Below are 20,829 nucleotides of genomic sequence, written 5' to 3'. Positions count from 1 at the left end.
GTCTTTACATTGCAAACTGCAAAGAACGCATTGCATACAATTCTTTCACTAATACTTGATTAATATTTAGATTAGTGTTTAGCATTTGTTTTAACAATCACTTATTTTAACTTTACTATTTCACTTTTTGACAACTCATGTTCACCGGAAATACTCGAGGCTATACACTTATAGCCTTGGACACTCGTACTTTTGGGATTTCCGACATCGCAAGAAACACTGCTGCCAAGTGGAAGCGCACAGAGTTGCAACAATGGTACAAAATTATATTTGGACGCATTTACATTATATTTTGATTAAAAATATCCTTATATACAATATGTAGCAACCAAAAAAGATTTCTATAGAATAAATTTCACGAGGCGGATGAAATAGTCTTTCAGGCCGGATCCAGCCTGCAGGCCATAGGTTGGGGATCCCTGGTTTAGAGCATAACATGTTTCTGTGACCAAAATTAAATGCAGATAATGTGTATGAATTTTGATTTAATTTTAATTACTGCAATTACTGCTTACTTAAAAAAAAAAAAAACACTTTGAAGAACAATGAAACAAGAGAAAATCTCCCATAATTCTCTTTAGCATTAATATTAACTTTCTTCTATATGCTTACCCGTATACTTACTGTGATTGATCTCTCTCTATATGCTCCCCTTTTCTCCTCTACTTGTGTATGTGGATCACTATCATAAAGGTTGAAGACAACCTTTGTGGTAGTGATCCACTTCCCCATAATATCCACTCTTTGCAATGGGAGACTATGCCACCTGTCAAGAACACCACGGTGGAAGGTTGATCACACTGAGTGGAATGCCGTCATACATTTGGCAATGTTTAATACTACCACAGTCAGCCAGGAGTCAATTGATGATGCAGTTAAGTACATTACACATCACAGAAGGCCCTGGATGCCAAGCATTTCTCTTGTGATTGAAAAGCATTTTCTCTCCTGCGACTCAGTTTTCCTAGTTTTTCTCTCTGCTTATTACATTTTTCTGTTAATCAGCTCTAGTATCTTAAAGGTCATAGGGAGAGAGCCCAGAAGAAGGAAGGTACCTTTTTCTTTAATTTTTATAATAGTTTTGCTAATTTTACTAACTTCCATGCTTGGCCACCCAGCGGCACTGCTCTTGCCTCCCTGTGGTGGGGCCAGTAACCTGTGTGGTAAAGATAAACCCCCAGGGCTAAAAGGAGCCATTATGGATACAAACAGTTATCCACCTTTAGAGCCTTCAAACTCAAGACCAGAACTTTCTGACATCGATCATCTCCAATAAACCTAAAAAGCTTCGAAGAGAAGCACTCTGTCAAGATGACATACCAAATTTCCTGGTGATACTTTCTCTACCCACCCAGCCTGTGAGCAAGTTATCACCATTCTTGATTCAAAAAATATTTGGAAGCTATTTCTGGATCACCAAACATGGTGAAAAGGCTACAATCTGAGGACTTCCTGATTGAAACAGCCACCTTGAAACATTCCAAATGGCTGTTAAAGACAACAACATTTAAAACCTTAAATTCATCTAGTGAGACCTACTTTCAATCTCTGAAGAGGAACTACTCTAGGAACTCAGCAGTCAAAAGTAATCAATATGAAATGGATCATGACTAAAAATGATGGAAATCTCACTCCAACTAGATCCATCGTTTTAACATTCAGCACTCCCGACTTACCATCCACAATTAAAGCTGGCTATTTAAACTGTCAGATTTGAGCTTATATTCTGAATCCCATTCATTGCTTCAAATGCCAGAAATGCAGTTATTCCCAGGCAGGCATGTTGAGGCGATGCCATCTGTAGATCCTAAAGAGTATACGGTCAGTTCTGCTATAATGTGGTACATGTGTTCCTAAAAACCTCTGCATTATGGCAGTTCATGTATTAAAAACAACAGGGCTTATGGGAAAAATAGGGATAGGGGCAGAGCACTCAAAAAAAAAATGTTATGTGTGGTAAGTAAAACACTAAAAAAAGTTAGAAACCCAATAAAATTACTAACACGGGTTTAAACATCTTAAATTTCTAATAAATAAATAAATAAATAAATATTACAGTAAATACAGGGTGTCTCAAAAATACACGGCATAACTTCAGGAATGAGTTCCTCATATGTAGACAATAAAAATATTTTATATCAACATAGTTCCGGAAATGCTTGGTTCCCAATTTATTAACCAGAATGTCTTGTACGCCTGCCCTGTGAGTTTGTTTAGAAGTACATGGGGCCCAAATAACTTATCACCAAAAACACCCGCCCAGATGTTGAGGCTGAACCGCTGTTGGTGATGTGATGGAAGAATTGCGTGTGGGTTTTCTTCGGACCATACATGCTGATTGTGGAAGTTTTGGATTCCATCTCGTGTGAACAGTGCTTCGTCTGTGAATATCACTAAGGCAGGAAAGTGAGGAGTTGTACCACACCGCGGCAAGAACCACTGGCAGAACATTACTCGTGCGGGGTAATCTGCTGGTGACAAGACCAGTACCCGTTGCAGATGGTAAGAATACATTTGGTGTTCTCGCAACACTCTCCAAATAGTTGGACGTTGAACAGCCAGTTGCATTGCTATTCTGCGTGTGCTGATTCCAGGAGTGGCATGCACAACATCCAAAATCTCCTCCTCTACTTCAGGAGTTGTAGATCTTGGTCGTCCTCTGTTGGCAGCACGAGGTGTAAAGGTCCCATGTTCACAAAGGCGGCGATGGATACCTTCAAACTTTTTCCTCTTTATCTTCGTTCTGGGAACCTTTCTTGGTACAAATGACGAGCCTTCAGAGCATTGCCGTCCCCCAAATCGTACATAAAGTGCATATCCGCTTACTCCTGATTTGAGTACATGGTCGGAATGGAAAACCACCAGATTCTGTCAGTACCTTGTGATGAAGGAAATCACCTGCGGGAGATAAGACATTCTGGTTAATAACTCGAGAACCAAGCATTTCTGGAACTATGTTGATATAAAATATTTTTATTTTATTCCATATGAAGGAAATCATTCCTGAAGTTATGCTGTGTATTTTTGAAACACCCTGTATAGCACTGTAATATATACATACTAATTGATATTTCTGTTCGCGGCGCCTCCGTAGCCAGGTGGGAAGGAGCAGCAGTGCGTAGCACACGCTTCTTGATTAGACTGGGGTTTGAGCCCGTCACCACCAAATACGGAGGATGCAGAAAAGTCAGGGATTGACCACCGCATATCCCGGAGCACCGGAGCAATATGGCCTTAGTTGCTAATGCTCTTTAAAAAAACCAAATAAATAAATAAATAAATTTCTGTTTGCCAACATTTTTTTTTTTTTTTTTTTTTTTTTGATTGTAAAATTTAAAACAGTAAAAAAAGATAAGCAATCAATAACAACAAACATGGCATGCAAAAATAGCACACGTGAGATATGCAGGAAGAATTTTGCGCATTAAAAATGAGGAATGAACAGAAGATTCTGAAAATTTATTTATGTTTTTTATATGATTGAAGATTTTGTGGAAGGGGAAACACATTTCACCACAATAACCTAAAATCCCACAGAATTCCAGCTATCGGTATTATCGCAAAAGCAATAAGATCGACTTTACTACCCTTTTATAATTAGATTGCACTAACAGAAAAGCCCAATAAACCATGACTTGCAAATTGTTTTTGTTTAATGGTAGTGACCCCCAAAAATGTACTCCTCTGCTCGCACTATCACCCCTCACAAAATTTCTGTTCGAACTGAAAAATGTGAGTTCCTGAAAACATGAGTCGGCCTACAATACAGTGAATGACAACAATGTCTTCAACCAATACAATTACAATAAATGGGAAATATAGCTGTCACACCTTTGACGTTTTTTAAGCTTCGTAAACTTGTATGTATTGCTGCGCAGGGCACTACATTCAGCTTGGTGCTGGGTTTTGTGTTCACCTGTTGTTACTCGCAGACAAAATCACACGAGCCAATGCAAAAATCGCTTTATACTCGCATTGTTCTCTAATATATCAGTCGTGTTGCCAAAGTGCACATTATAGCAAAATTGACTGTACTTAAGCAGACTGGTCAGTCACAACCCCTATTTGTCCAAACTGCAAAGGAAGTCACCCAGCCTTTTCCAAAAACTTGTGAATTTTGGAAAGGAAAGAATGCTGTATAAGCTTTCTTTCTGGCATCATTTGCCAATACTAATAAGTTAACATACCTACCACATATCCATCAACTTTGGATGAAATACACAAGGGGACTGAATCTTCTATGTGCCATCTCATATAATAATTGGGTAGCAAATTGCTGTACTTTACTCTGCCTCTATCAGCACTTGTTCAATCTAAATTAGATTAAGGGACCCAAGTGTATGCATTTTCTAGAAACAGTATACCTCAATGGATAGACCCAGTTCACTATCAAGCCATCTGCATTGCTATTGGAGAATTTAGAATGTCCCCTGTTCAGCACCTATACATTGAAATAAGTGAATCACCTCTGTTGCTTCAGTAAGAGCAGTTGTTGCCAAAATATACTTTTAAAGTGAAATCCCCACCAAACCACCCTATGTGGGCATCAAATTTTGAACTACAATGGGAAAATCTCATTAACACTCTTCAGACTGTCAACCATTCCTTTAGTATTCATGTCCAACAGCTGCTCAGCGAGCTTAACATCATGGTAGACAGTGTTGCCCATTTCATCCTTGCATGTTCAGTTTCTACTATGCAACTTCTCCATTAATAATGGGGGAAAGACCAGCACTTAACCATTTGTTTAACTACAACTCTACTGCCCATCAGTCTGCTTACTCTGATTTCCTACCTGCCTTTGCTGATGGCTCAGTCAGAATCATCTGTGGGATTTGTTAGTCTTCCCAGAAATAGTACAGTATCTGAGAAGATTCCCCATGAGTGCAACATGTACACTACATAGCTGTATGCTATTGAGCTAGCCTTGAACCACATTAAAATTAATAATTATCAAAGGTGTATGATATATGTAGATTCTTTAAGTGGCTCTACAGTCTTGATCAATAATAGGTAAACAATAGCTTGCACAGACATTTTCTCACATGATATCTATCATCCCTGCCCCAAAATACTTAGCAATTTCCATGTTCTCCTCTTTTAGCACTTTGAAAATAATTCCAGGCTGACCACCACTGATCACTTTTATAGGCCAAAATATATGTGCATATTTCATAATCACACACTATTTCCTGCAGACAAAAGTGTGTCCCACAACTTTTGGTTGGATGGCATATGTGCATCATTTGTTTTTATTTTTGAGAAATGATCAAAATTTTTGTACAAGCTCTTAATTTCTTATATATAATTTGGAACAATCAGTTAATTTGTCTTACATAAATCAGGAAATTAAAACAAGAAAATAATTAAATTAGAGTGATTAAGTATTAGACTATTTATTACTGAACTGTAAAAATTTTAAAAATAACTTAAGAAATTAATGTTTTTTACATGTTTCATAAGAGTTAGTGACAGTTATGCATCGATTTGAATTTGGAATTATTGCATAATTTAAAAAATTTCATTGCTCTTTACAGTCTCATGTTGCTTTTGATCATATATACAACTTTCTGTGATACATTTTCTCAAGAAAATTCTCTGGATATTTCAATGGTAATTGCAACTATAATTATTGGTAAGTTGTTGCAAGTACTTTTGATTTTTACTAAATTACTTAAATGTTTTTTGATCGAAAAAAAATCATATTTAAAATATACATTTTTATATAGTTTTTTTTGTTTTCCATTTTCTAACAAAAATTAGGAAACCTCATATTAGGATTTCTTTTATATTATCTTTAATTATCTTTAATTGCAGCAATGATAGACATACAATTAGTCCCATCACGGCATGGTGGTGCCAGGGGTTAGTAGTTTTTTAGTAGTAAAGAAATTTTTGAAATTTTATGATGTAGAATGTACAGAATGCATTTTAACTCTGCATAATAATTTTTTGTCACTAATTACTTCTACATCTGTTTTGAGAAGAATGAAAAGAATGATTAAAACTTGAGAGAGAGAGAGAGAGAGAGAGAGATAATATAAGCAAGGCAAAGAAGTAGTGGACTTCAGTAGAATATCAGCAACATCACACTTAGCATACAGACACTGAACAAAAAGTTAGTAATTTGTAGTATTTAGGGCATTAAACAAGTGTATCTTCTATGCTTATTCACTTACACTGATAGTCTGAAATTAGAGTATAAGGTTAACCTGTTTTCTCTTTTTACAAGTATAACAGTTCAAGGGTACAGAAAAAATATGTTAGTAACTGGCAGAAAGGAGTGATATCATTTTGTAGGTCTAAAGGACATCCTGTTACAGAAGTAGCAGAATTTGCTGCTGTTTCAGAAGGAACACCATATTTCTTAAGAGTTTTTAAGGAGTGGTGAGTTGGAATTAACCAGAAATTACTGTCAGAACTGTGGTTGAAAGTTTGTGCTAAATGATTGCGATCAATGGATATTGTATCGAGTAAACATAAAATGATTTCAAACAAGGCAAGCGAACTGCTACAAATAGTTGACCAAGGTACTCATCAGCTGATTTCTGGGAGAGAACTGCAAAGAGACTTGCATAACATTTTGGATATCTCGAGTAGCCTCCCCCCCCAAAAGACCAACATAAAAAATGCTGTGCATAAAAAATACTGGCTGATGTGGACTAAAAGGCATAAAACTGGACTGATGATGATTGGAGTGCCATGATCTGACAAATCCAAATTTTTCCTATACATAAATGATACGAGACACTGAGTTCACAGAAGTAATGAGACCTTTCACCCAGACTGTATGTAAGGTGTCATGTTATTTTTTGTTGTTGTTGTTGCAGTTTCTTTTAAACATTTAAGAGTTCTCTGTTGAATAGGATGAAAATGTTCTTTAAAATTAGCAGTATCTCGTATATGATTTTACATGACTGCAAGCAAGCTAAATGCTAATGCTTTATAAGAGGAGTGGGGAGAAAACACATTATGAAAACCAGTGTATTTCCATTCAACAGTCTAATAAGTCTAATATAAATAAATAAATACAGTAGAGCGTCGATAATCTGAACTAATTGGGACTGTGAGTAGTTCAGACTTCTGATTTGTTCAGATTTTCGAACTTGTCAAAAATACTGTTCTGGAGACTAAAAAAAAGTTTAGTAAGTTTAGAAATTAAAAACATTGGCTTTATAATCTGAGGAACCCCCTAATCTTTTGTTTAAATCCAGCATCTTTTCAAACAACAAAGGTCCAGATATAGGTTCTCCTAAACTTTGTCTCTGTGTGAACTACAAATAAATGGCATCTTCGAGGGCTGTGTTATTAGCTGTTCTCATACTTTTTCTTTATTTTATTTTATTTATTATTTATTTATTTTATTTTTTTTGAACCATCCGAACCAAGTTTCGATGCAAACTTTAAAATTTTTTCCTTGTTGTTTTTAATGTCTGTTATGGTGAAATTTTGCTAATGAGACCAACTTTCTCCATTTGAAAGTCTGTTTAAAATCTCAATCTTCGATTTAATTGGTAAAAATTTCTGCTTCCTTTTAAAAGACGAAGAAAATTAAAGTATGGTAAAATAAAACTCTGTTCAGAATCTCTTTACTCTGTATCTTACTTGCGCATATTGTTAGTTGCACTTTCTGCGTGCCGTGTTCTTTTATAGATGGACTAACTTTTTTAATTGTTGAACAGAAATATCAGATTACAAAGTGTTACGTTTAGTTAGAACTGTGTATGTATATGTATATATATATATATATATATATATATTAATTAAGCTATGTACTTAAGCGTAAATTTATTTTTATTTTACTACCTGTGGATAATATCATTCCAATTTTCACGTGTCATTTAATTTTGTTAATTGGTAAGGGGAAAAAAAAGGTGTAAATATGTGCTTTATATCTTCATTTTTATAGCCTCTGGATAATATTTCTCCGATTTTCGCTTATTGGAATTGCCCTTTAATACAATCAAAGTCTTCAAGTACTTCAAGACACCTGGTCAGCATGAAGAGGAAAAGACCAAACCCTCCAGCACATGACAGCACGACAAAACAAATGGCTTTCAGTCCCCAGCGGCTCTCACTTCCCCCTCTTACGGCAGTGAGAGGATCAGAGTGAAAGCAGAGGGTGCTGAGCATCTCTGGGTACGACCAGGCTGCCATGCATGGAAACTGAACTTGGCCTGTTACAACGTAAGATCGCTCATCGGTGAAGACAGGATATTAGAGCTGGAAAAGGAATTAGAAAATGTGAATTGGAATATCATCGGTTTGGCTGAAACAAGAAGAAGAAATGAATCACTTATAAGTTTATCAAGTGGAAATCTGCTGTACACCAATGGAAACAGTGAAAGGAGTGAAGAAGGGAGTTGACTTTCTGGTCCATAAAGATATAAAAACCAACATTTTGGAATTCAAAAGTACATCACCAAGGCTATCAAGACTAATACTCAGGATTTCTAAGAGGTACAAACTAATGGTTATAATGATTTATACACCAACATCGAGCCATGATGATGAAGAAGTTGAAGAAATGTACACCGAAATTTGTGTCTTCTTGATGAGCAGAAAACCCACTACACTATCATTATGGGGGACTTCAGTGCTAAGGTTGGAAAAAGACAAAACAGTGCAGAAAGGGGAACTATACGAAATTTTGGAATTGGTGAAAGACTTGTGGAATTTGCAGAATCTCAAGGATTGTCAGTAATGAACACTTTTTTCAAGAAAAGGGTGAACAGGAAATGGACATGGAAGAATCCAAATGGATTAACAACTAATGAAATCAACTTCATCCTCACTAACAGAAGATATATCATGAACGATGTTACCATCCTGAACAAGGTAAATGTTGGAAGTGATCACAGAATGTAAGATGCACACTTGATATAGATGTAAGAAAAGAAAGGAAAAAACTGATTCGAGTAAATAATACAAAGGTCTTTGGGATAACAGAAGAGGAGAAAAAGCAGTATGTACTGGAACTTAAGAACAAGTTTGAGCTTCTGCAGACTGCTGAGGACCAAGATGTCAATGAGGAATATTGCAAATTTTTGAAAGTGATAAAGCCCAAGAAACCTATAGGTAAAAAGAAATCTAAAGAAGAAAAAATTAATCAAGAAACACTTGTCATGATGAACCGAAGGCGAAAAATGAAGAGCAAGATAAACACTGACAAGGAGAAAATTGAGTATACCGAGTTATGCAAAGCCATTAGAAAGAGACTCAGAGAGGACATAAGAAGATTTAACACAAGAAAAGTAGAACAAGCATTAAGGGAAAACAAAGGACTTAAATCAGCAACCATGAGCAGTAATACAGAAAGAGAAATAATACTGAAACTGAAGAATAGCAATGGTGTACTTATAAATAGCAGAGAAGGCATAATTCAAATAGCAGAAGACTACTATAGAGAATTATACAAGGAGCGAGGGAATGATGCCAGCAGTGGGGAAGATGGATCACAAATTAGTAACACATATGACATACCCGATTTTCTTCCCGATGAGGTAGAACATGCATTGAAGAAAATGAAGAATCAGAAAGCCCCGAGGGAAGATGAAATTACTGTAGAGTTGTTAAAATTGGGAGGAAGAGACATAACACAAAAACTGGCAAGGCTCTTCACAAAGTGCATTAGAAAAGGTGTGATGCCTAAGCAGTGGAATAATGCAATCATAGTTTTGCTGCATAAGAAAGGAGATAAATTGGAAATTACAGACCAATTAGCTTGTTATCCCACATCTACAAGTTGTTCACAAGGGTCATTACTAACAGATTAGAAGGAATACTTGATGAGAATCAACCGAAAGAGCAAGCTGGCTTTAGGACAGGATTCTCAATTATGAATCACCTTCACATAATATGACAGCTAATGGAGAAAGCAAATGAATATAAAACACCATTATGCCTGGCATTTGTGGATTATGAAAAGGCATTTGACTTCATACAGCATAAGGCAATGTTTCGGGCACTGGAAAGACCAGGCATAGACACCCCATATATTATGATTTTGAAGAAAATATATGAGAACGCTACCTCCTTTATTATACTAGACAAAGACAGTAGTAAATTTAAAATTGAGAAAGGAGTTTGAAAAGGAGGCACAATATCTTCGAAGTTGTTTATTGCTGCCCTTGAGGAAGCTTTCAGAAGATTAGACTGGTCGCAGAAAGGAGTCAATGTAAATGGAGAGCACCTAAACCATTTACGATTTGCAGATGACATTGTGGTCATAAGCCACAATCCCAAAGAATTAGAGGAAAATCTTAATCAGTTATGCACAGTTAGTAAGGATTTTGGACTAAAGATGAATATGACTAAAACAAAAGTAATGATGAATAAGTATGCCACAGAAAGGGACATAATGATTGAAGGAGCAGTAATTGAAAAGGTGGAGTCATATACTTACCTGGGACAAGTTATTAGCTGTAATAATGATAAATGGCTGGAAATCAAGAGAAGAATAAATTTTGGGTGGATAGCATTTAGGAAATATTGTCACATACTAAAGAGCAATATCCCAGTTTGTCAGAAACGTAAAATAATGAACCAATGTATACTCCCCACCATGACTTATGGAAGTGAAACTTGGGCACTCACCAAAAGAATGGAAGAGAAGCTGCGAAGAATGGAACGAATTATATTGGGAATCAGACTGTTAGATAAGAAGAGAAACACATGAATTAGGCAGCAAACTCAAGCAAAGGACATTCTTATCAATTCTTGTTAAGAACTAAAATGGTCGTGGGCAGTACATAGCTCAAAGACATGATGACAGATGGACTAAGAAAATAACAGAATGGTACCCAAGAGGAGCTAGAAGAAAACCTGGAAGACAACAGCAGAGATGGATAGATGAAATTCATGAGTTTGTGGGTAGTATGGCCATTCCACAAAACAGAAGGAACTGGAAAGTTTCTGGAGAGGCCTTCATCCTGCAGTGGATTGAAAATGGCTGATGATGATGACAATCAAAGTTCAATTCATAAGCATGATCACAATAACTGGCACTTACTGCAATTATCTTATGGCACCAGCATAAAAAAAAAAAAAAAAAAATGGCTTGTTCAGAAGTAAGTCGGGATGTTGCTGTATATACAGGGTGTTTCAGTTAAACGTTTCAGAACTTCTAAGAGGGGTAGGCTACATCCTGACAACTCGAAATCATATAGCAATGTGGGGTCGGAAATGCTTTCCTGAAGCGGTGTTGTACACAGAAGCACCATAAAAAGAAAAGAGACCGTAAGTGAGAAATCGTTTTAATAATACATGAAAAGAAGCAAAAGGTACATGGATTAAAGTAAGTGTTCGAAGTTTCTTCCACGGGCTACAATGCACGCCTCACATCTCCGACGCATGGACATCCGAACATTCTGGAATACTCCAGGCGAATTTCGAATTTCTTCGGCAGCTACTGCGATTCTTGCAACCAGCTCCTCAGCATTGTCAACAGGGGTGTCATAAACTAGCGATTTCATATGACCCCAGAAATAAAAATCAAGACATGATAGGTCGGGTGACCGAGCAGGCCAACGCACGGGACCACCACGTCCGATCCACTGTTGACCAAATGTGACATCCAGGTAGTTACGAACATCTCCGCTATAATGGGCAGGGGCTCCATCGTGTTGGAACCACATTGTCTGTTGCGTCGATGCAGAAATCTGTTCATCTCTCAAAAGTTGTGGCAATACTTGCTGCAGAAATATCAAGTAGATAGGTCCGGTTAGACGACACGGTAACAGGTAAGGTCCGATGAGGTGATCTCCCATAATACCGGCCCATACATTGGAAGAAACTTCGAACACTTACTTTAATCCATGTACCTTTTGCTTCTTTTCATGTATTATTAAAACGATTTCTCACTTACGGTCTCTTTTCTTTATGGTGCTTCTGTGTACAACACCGCTTCAGGAAAGCATTTCCGACCCCACATTGCTATATGATTTCGAGTTGTCAGGATGTACCCTACCCCTCTTAGAAGTTCTGAAACGTTTAACTGAAACACCCTGTATATATACAATATGCACCATGTTGCTGTATATATATACAGCAACTCCCTGACTTACGTAAGGGTTGCATTCTGTGGAACTCTATGTAAGTTGGAATTTCCCCCATGCTTGTGCAGCACCTGCAGCTGTGCTCGCTGAATTGATTGAATGTAAAAAAGAAATGTTCGATGAACATGTAAATAAAATTATTTATTGTATTCGTTCAATTTTGCCTAAACCACTACCCAAAGATTTGGTTGTAAGGTCAAGAAACTTTTTTTTTTTTTTTTGATAAAAAGACTAATGTTACTAAAGGTATTATTTATTCATATTATCCAATATAATATCAGAATTAAAAGTAAGATTTAAAGTACTGCATTTTAAACTGCTGCTGCTTGCCTTTTTTTTTTTCAAAAAAATTGATTACTAAAGAAAAAAATCACCAGCTTGCCCATTAGTTATTTTATAATTTTGAAATGTTTATGCATTGAAGGACACTGAAGGCTCCACTTCTAAATGCTTTCCTGGAGCAACGAGTGAGGGAATATGACCCTTAAAAGAGGATTATATTTAAATTTAATGAAACAATTTGAGGGATGAAATTGGAAGTTAAAATTATAAAATACGTAAAATAAATTTTTAATAAATTTATACTAAGTAGCCATTTTATTAGGTATTTATTAGGTACACCTAACTAATAGCAAGTGAATCCTCCTTTAGCTCTCTGAACAGCCTCAGCTCATCATGGTATGACCTCAGCAAAGTATCAAAAATGCTCCACAGGATTTCTGATCTATGTTGACTCAATTGCTTCCCACAGTTGTAAATTGGGTGGTTGCAGATCTGTGCTCTGAAGTACTCATTTGATTGGATTGAGATCTAGTGACTGGGAAGGCCACACAATAGGCTGAATTCACTTTCATGTTACTGGAACCAGTTCTGTATAATACTAGCCTTGGGTCATGGCACGTTATCCTGTTGGAAGAATTCATTTGCAGATAGATAAACTGCAGCCATGAAGGAATGTGTCTGGTCAGAAACAATTTCCACATAAGCCTGTGCCATCCAAATGTTACTCCACTTGTAGCAAGGTGCCCAATATGCATCATAGAAACACTCCCCACACCATTACACTGCCACAACCTGCATTGTTGACACTTAACAGGATGGCTCCTTGGATTTATGTTATTTTCATCATATTCTGGTTCTCCTGTCAGTGTAAAACAGCAGGAACAGGCTGGTGGTGGTCAGACCAGGCAACTTCTTCCAATCCTCTGCCTTCTGGTATTGGTGTTCCAAAGCCTACTTAAGCATACCTTCTTGTTTTTGCTAATGGGTTGGAATCTAGTTTGGCCACTTGCTGTTATTTTCCATCTATGACCAGGTATGAGTTGTACATTCTGAAATGCCCCTTTGTTTATTACTCTTACATTGGGTTGTTATTTCCTTGACCATAATCTTTCTGTTATCCTTTAGAGGCCTTGTCAGCCTCCATTAGCCTCTCAAAACAGTGAGCTGTTTCCAACCACAGGATCACCATTGGCTGGGTGTTATTTGGCTGTTGGGCCAATCTTCTTACACCTGAGACACATTTGTATGTGAAACTCCTACTAGATTGCACTTTCTGAAGATACTCATACCAGTACATCTGGTGTCAACTACCATGGCATGTTCAAAGTTATGTAAATCTTTTGTCTTGCCCATTCTCACACATATAGCATCTCTACAGCTACCAATCAGCTCATGATATTTTATTATAACTGTATATCTCAGCTGATTGGTAGATGAACAAGTGATGCTGTTGCTGAAGGAGGTCTCCCTTTCGTGGAAATTCTGGATGTACCTAATAAAGTGGCCAATCAGCATATATTTGTAAGGAAAGTTAGAAATAAAAACTGTTCATTTTATTTGCAGATCTATAGTAACTCATTTTTTATACCCTATTCTTGAATGTTTGATAAGCCTTTATAATTGTTTTTTTTTTCCTTCCTTATTTAACTATAGTTAACATTTTTGCTTTAAAGAATCAGTTTTATATTTTTCTTATATTTTATAGTACACTAATTAATTAAATTTCATCATAGTACTCTTGCTCCAGGTTCTCTTTCTGTATCTTGCCTTTGTTGTGGCAACAAGTGTTATTTTACATTTTAGTCCCCAAGATACAATAGCTGCTATGTTTTGTGCTACTCATAAATCACTAACTTTAGGTAAGTGCAAATTTAAATTACTTTCATTATTAAATGTAGTAACATTCAAAAAGTTCCTGGAATTTTTTTAACCTTTTCCATAGTGAGTTTCCTGCTAGCTGGTGGGGGTGAGTGAGTTTCTTCATGAAATTTTGAAAATTGATATAAATGAAAACTTTATACATAAATGCTTTTAAATATTAATTTGCTCACACGTTGACTTGGATTCTCAATATTAGAGTGAAATTAATTCAAATATTAAAAATTCAAAATTTTTAAAATATCATAAAAAAACTCATTTTTACTTATTTTTTGATGTAATACTTCGTTACTATCTTCTACATATTTACAAATTGCTTGATTCAGTTTTATTAGCGTCTAAATGATTCCCAGAGAATTGTGGCTTTTGTAAGCCAAAATTGGTCAACAGATAGATTTCTACCCCTCCCCCCACCCTGATTTTAAAATCTATTATTAGTTAGAAATAAAGCTGGCAGCACATACTGGAAGAGTTCAAAGAAATTTGTATTAATTAATCATTATTTGATTTTTCTATTACCATGGGCAAAAACTACAGTGCACTGCATCACCTTGAACATGAGCTCCAACTGTCAGTCATCAGTTTCTAAACCTGTATAAATCTGCATGCTATTTTCAAACAGTGTCACATATTGAATGCAATATTGTTTGTACTCTCCCTTCTCTGAAGGGATTAATTTTTAGACTGTACAATGTATATTGTTAGTGCTATTTTTATCACTGAAGAATTTTGATTTTTATGCCAGTGTTAGTTTTGTACAAGTTATTTTTTTAAATGAAACTTTTATGAAATAAACATTTTTTAAAAATTTTGTGATGTGAAAAGTTTAGAAATCCCAGATATACTGGATTTTTTTTTTTATGTAAAGGGAGATCAGTTATAGGTGTTCTCCAATCTTCTGCTTTAAGAAGGCTCACAAAAATCAAAATAAAATTGAAGGACAAACAAATGTTTAAAACGGAAATTGTGTATATATGTAGACTAGCACCAATCTGATCTTTACTGGTCTTTAGATGTATACAAAATTATTATCTGTCTACTACTGTAAGTTCACTGAAGAATCATGGCTAAGCCCACACTACTTTTTTTGAATATTCATTTTCCTGAAAAAATTCTGAGTTTGGAGACAATACATGTTTCTTCTTTCATACACCCACCAAACTAAAATATCTTCTAATACAGTAAATTACTGTTTACACTGTGCAATGAATAAAACTATACAAAAAATAGAGTAAAATAAATAAAAACTGTATAGACTTTCAACAATAGATATTGTCTTTCTCTATGATCATCTTTAAATATAATAGTAAAACATATGGAATGGCCATGTAACCAGTTGAAGACAATCAACCACATGAATCTAACAAGTGTCTGTTCCTGAAACATATTATCTAAATACTTTTGAGGGAACAGAGTATTTTGAATAGAGTGGAAAACTCATTGCAATAGTGTACTACTTTTTTTTTGTGCCAGCTGGAAAGTTAACTTCTGACAGACTGTAAAACAATGCCACAAAATCCAACAGGATGTATTTATTAAGAAATACTATTTTTTATTAATTCCAAAAACAAATAGCCCAATGTATAAACAATAAATCAATCAAAGAAAAAAATTTTTTTTTCTTTTCAGGCATTCCTCTGCTAAAAATTTTGTATGGAGATGATGAAAAGTTTCCTATTATATCATTTCCTTTATTGATATATCATCCCACTCAAATATTGTTAGGTGGTTTCCTGGTTCCTTCACTTCAGTGGTGGATGTGGAGTGTGCAGCAAAGGTAAGGATAATTTTTAAGAAATTATGTACCTAATTATGCCATAAGTTTTGACTGAATGCACATATAGATAATATCCAGTTGAATATCTGTGCGATGAATGTACACTGGCCACTTTATTAGGTGCACACATTTAATAACAAGGTTATTAAATGTGTGCACCTAATAAAGTGGTGCACACATTTAATAACCCCCCCCCTTTAGCCTTCAAAACAGCTTAGATTTGTTGTAGTGTGGACTCAATAATGAGATGTCAAAAGAATGCCACATTCTTGTGGCATTCTTTTGACATCCATGTTGGTTCGATTGCTTTCCACAATCATTGAAAATTGGATGGTTGTAGATATCTATTCTGAAAAGTTTGTTTGGGGATTTATTGGACGCATTGGCATCTGTGGCCTTAGTGCACCACTCTGAAAAGTTTGTCCCACATCATGCTGCAGGTGCTCAATTGGATTGATATCCGATGACTAGGTAAGCCACCACCGTAGACTGAATTCATATTTGTATTCCTGGAACTAATTCTCTACAGTTCTGGCCTTATTGACATGGGACGTTATCCTGTTGGAAGGACCCATTCTCAAATGAATATACTGTAGCCATGAAGTGATGTACCTGATTGGAAACAATTTCCAGATAACCTGTGGCATCCAAATGTTGATTTGCTGGTATCAAAGGGCTCAAGTGTGCACTGTGAAAGCACTCCCACATTATTAGATCACCATCATCAGCCTGAATCCACAGACTCATGCTGCTTTTGCTATATTCTGGTCCTCCCATCAACATGAAACAGCAGGAACTGGGACCAGGCAACATTTTTGCAGTATTGGTGTTCCTGAGCCCACTGTAACTGTACCTTCATTTTTCTGACAGAAGTGGAACCCAGTTTAGTCGTCAGTTGCAGTACCCCAGCTGTGCATTCTGAAATGCCTCTCTAGTTACCACTGTTTTACTGGGTTGTTATTTGACTAAATGTTTTGTCAACTTAAGCAAACTGTTTCTGACCACAGGATCACTGTCGGCTGGATGCTATTTGGTTATTGGACCAATTGTAATACATCTGAGACATAGTCATTTATGAAAACCCCAGAAGGGTTGCAGTTTTCAAGATGCTCACACGAATGTTGACTACCATATGCCATGTTCAAAGTCACTTAAATCTTTTGTACTGCCCATTCTTGCACCAAAACGCACACATACAGCATCTCTAAATATCTGCTCACTTGCTTTTTATGGCATGGCAGATCACATGATGCCATTGTTGAAGGAGCAGTTCATTTCATGAAAAGTAGTTGCACCTAATCAAGTAGCCATTTATTGCGAATAATTGTCATTGCCTTGCATATATAATAACATTCTATGGTTGTGTGTTATATTTTATTTTACAAACTTTTGAAGCAACAACTGTAGAGGAAACAGAATCTCATCAAGTTTTGTGCTTCCTAAAATTTTCTTCAGATTCCATGCAGTAAAATATATGTAAATACCTTTCTTTGACTTAGTATAATTTGTAAAAATTTAAAGGAATATTGGTGTTTTTTTTTTTTTAGGTATGGAAGAAAGCTGTATCCTGTATAGCTAAAGAAGACCGGATGTATATGTTTTGATGTTGGCATTAATAAGGACTTCACTTAAAACTGAAAAATTATTTTGAAAAAAACTAAATGTTTCAGTTTAGGTAAATGAACATGAAAAATTACTGAGGAATCATAGGAGTTTTATTCTTGTAAAATTTATTAATTGTCCTGTTTACAAAAGGCATGAAATTTGTATTTTTAAAAATTCAGTAAATCTAAGAAAAAGCAGTTTGCATTAATGCAATTTTCTTTGAATTGGGTTTCTTTTTAATATGGAGATCAGTTCACATATATTATAGTTCTTATTGACTTATACTGATAATTTACATTATTTTGCATAGATAGCCATTTAACCATGTCACCTTGCCATACATAATAAAGTCATGAGAATGAATTGAAGGTCATCACCATACACACTCTACTTAAGAAGTAGGAAAAGGGGGGGGTGAATGTGAATATTAAATTTTTATTATTAGTAGTATTACTAGTGGCAAAGGATGCAAGAAAGCAAGCTTTGACATCAGCAAAAAAAAAATCCCAAAAACTTCAATCTTTCTAGCTCCTCCCTTGAATTCACTCAAACCACCCACCAGATAGAAGCCCACTCCAACAATCAACCACCTGCTGGCCAAAAGCAAACCATCTGAACAAGATGAATTCCACCAGCATTGAACCCACTCAAAGCCTCAAACACCCCTAACTAGACCATCCCCTGCAGGTGCCCAGTTCCCCCCAGAAGCTGTAAACTGCAGAACTAAAGCCTCTCCAGGCAAGAGTGCTCCACCCTCCCAAAATGAGACCTCCAGAACTGCATACAGCACCCACCTATATATTACCCATGAACTGCACCAACAGCTTGTCTGCATCACTCAGAGAACTCCATACCCAACCCCACAACCATCTGCAGACCCTCCCACTCTCCACTGCCTCAAGTGTGGTAGCACACAGCTGGCATGCTACTCCAGGACCACTGCCACCACCCAGCCTATTTGCCAAACCCAGATCCCCTTGCTGCTGCATACTAAAATCACTATCGTCAACAACCCTGCTAACCTTCCCATCATCCCCAAACCCAAACATGCCCTCATCAATAAACATTAAAAACAACAGGCCCAGCACAATAGACCAAGGTTGAAGTGGGAAGAGCATCAATTCTTATGTTATTCATGATTACTTTTGTTTAAAATTAATCTATAAAAGTACTGTAATCATTGTGCCATTTCCCCCTGAAGTATACTGCATCTGGTGCCTCAAGTTCATTCTCGTGGTGGTATGACTATATACTAAGTGTATAGTCATACTGTCGTGCAGGTTTTTTTTTTTTTTTAATACATTTTGGTATACTTCTACATATTTTAGTAGACAGTGCATCACATCTCCAATTTCAGTGTTTTGGCCAAATTTTGTATTTTCTTGATAGACTTGCCCTTGTAGAATTAGGCAGCATATTCTTGGGAAAGTGTTCTGAAGAAGAGTTCTGTAAAAAGTCTTGGGTTTGTTATCTAGTTTCTATCCCCTTAACTTGCAGATATTCAAAATATGTTTATCTGAATTCTGTTAAATGTCTTTTCAGCTCAAGTTATTCCAAAGTCACTAATGCAATCTTTGAACAAGTTATAGATCATTGTATGCAGGAGATCAAAGATAAACTTTGTGTACGCTATCTTTAATAGTGCACAAGCAGGAATGATGAGCCATTGATTTTTTTTTTGAGTACTCCAATTTTGTCTTCCATTCATCATCAAGGAAGAGTGTCTGTAACATAAAAGAAAGCATCCAGTGTGTATTATGAATTTTAGCATTTAACCACAGCCTTCTTTGGAAAACTGAATGCAAAGTGACTACACCAGTCAAAACTAGATCATAACTTTGCATCCTAAAAGATATCAGGATCTGCTAACATCTTTAACAGATTCTTGATCATTTTGGAAATGTTTCATCCACTGATAAATGACAACCTTAAGTTTCTTTCTGTGTTTCTGTTCTTCACTCAAAACTAAATGCATGAATGTTATTTCACTTTTGTATCTATTATGATTGCAAAAGAGGCTTAACATGTATCTGAACTTAACACGTTACCAGTTTCATGGAGAGGGAAGTAACTTGAACCAGTAATGTGGTGATACTTCCCTTGATGTTTACTCATTATCTTGGCCCTCCACTTCCATTGCTGTTTTTTGTGATAAATAGATTTAAAAAACTTTCTGATTAGACCTTGCATACTAATTTTAATCTTTATAAAATAAATCATTTCCATTATGAATAATGAAACAGCTTGTTAAACAGGAAACTTCAGACAATTGCAACATTCTTTATCTGATCATGAAAGCAATACTTATAAAACAGACTATTTTTTTATATATATATTTTATTTGCAGAAATAAGAATTCAAGTTATGCGGATTACATACATATCCTGAGGATGAAATTTTTTCTAGCCAGATCAATATAAATATCAAAATATTTGATTTTTGCTTAAAAGTTTTTGGACTTGTTAATAAGAATCACATGAAACTTATGTAGTAGATAGTCTATGGACATGATCCTCACCATAGTAAAATAACTAGAGAGTAAAATACATACATACATTCCATCTGACTTTATTTTTCACACTAGGAAACTGGTTTGTCATTCTCAACAACCAGATCTACATTTAACTTCATTCCAATAGAAAGCAAAGTCCTTCAGAAATGCCTAACGATTAACAGCGTATTTGGTACCACATATACTGAAACATTCCCAGAAGAACCTGCCATACCAATTCTGGGCTACTCGAATTTTAATCAATTAATAAATAAATCCCCAGCTTATTGGTTTTATTATTTCAGCAGTCTGGTTTGGTAAGTCTAGCTCTTCCATTTCAATGTTTCCTTCCATATTTCCAATTCACTTTTAATCACATTTATATAATTAATAACTACAAAAATATATATAAAACAGAAACTGAATGTTATGAAATCTTACTGTAAATATTTGTAACCTTCAGTGTTGTAGATGCATTTCTTTGTAATTTTCTGCTTACAAAAACTTCTAGGCATGATTAAAAAATATATTTAATACTTTTTTAAGCAATAGTTTAACTGAACATTATTGACAGTCTTAATTCAGTTTAGAACAGTCCTAAAAATGACAGAAAACCTAGTAATTTCTAAAACTTGAAGTACAAATGAAGGAATAACATAGCCAATGCTTTTAAGGTTTTGCTTCCTAAGCATGCAAACTTATTTAGTAAATAGTTTACTTAAATTTGGAAACAGGAATTA

General features: G+C 35.7%; 1 protein-coding gene across 1 annotated transcript; it reads left to right on the top strand.

The window, feature by feature from the left end:
- Positions 1 to 1,791: 1,791 nt before the first annotated feature.
- On the top strand, positions 1,792 to 17,629 carry LOC150079622 (sodium/bile acid cotransporter 7-like). The gene is made up of 5 exons (XM_090383142.1): positions 1,792 to 1,841; positions 5,538 to 5,635; positions 14,072 to 14,197; positions 15,846 to 15,993; positions 17,541 to 17,629. The coding sequence occupies exons 1-5, from the start codon at positions 1,792 to 1,794 to the stop codon at positions 17,566 to 17,568; spliced, it is 450 nt and encodes a 149-aa protein (XP_090239268.1). The 3' UTR covers positions 17,569 to 17,629.
- Positions 17,630 to 20,829: the final 3,200 nt, after the last annotated feature.

This window comes from Mastigoproctus giganteus, chromosome 10 (assembly GCF_048544385.1).
Source record: "Mastigoproctus giganteus isolate SK-2022 chromosome 10, ASM4854438v1, whole genome shotgun sequence".
Classification (NCBI taxonomy): domain Eukaryota; kingdom Metazoa; phylum Arthropoda; class Arachnida; order Uropygi; family Thelyphonidae; genus Mastigoproctus; species Mastigoproctus giganteus.
This window is presented reverse-complemented; position numbering and strand designations above follow the sequence as displayed.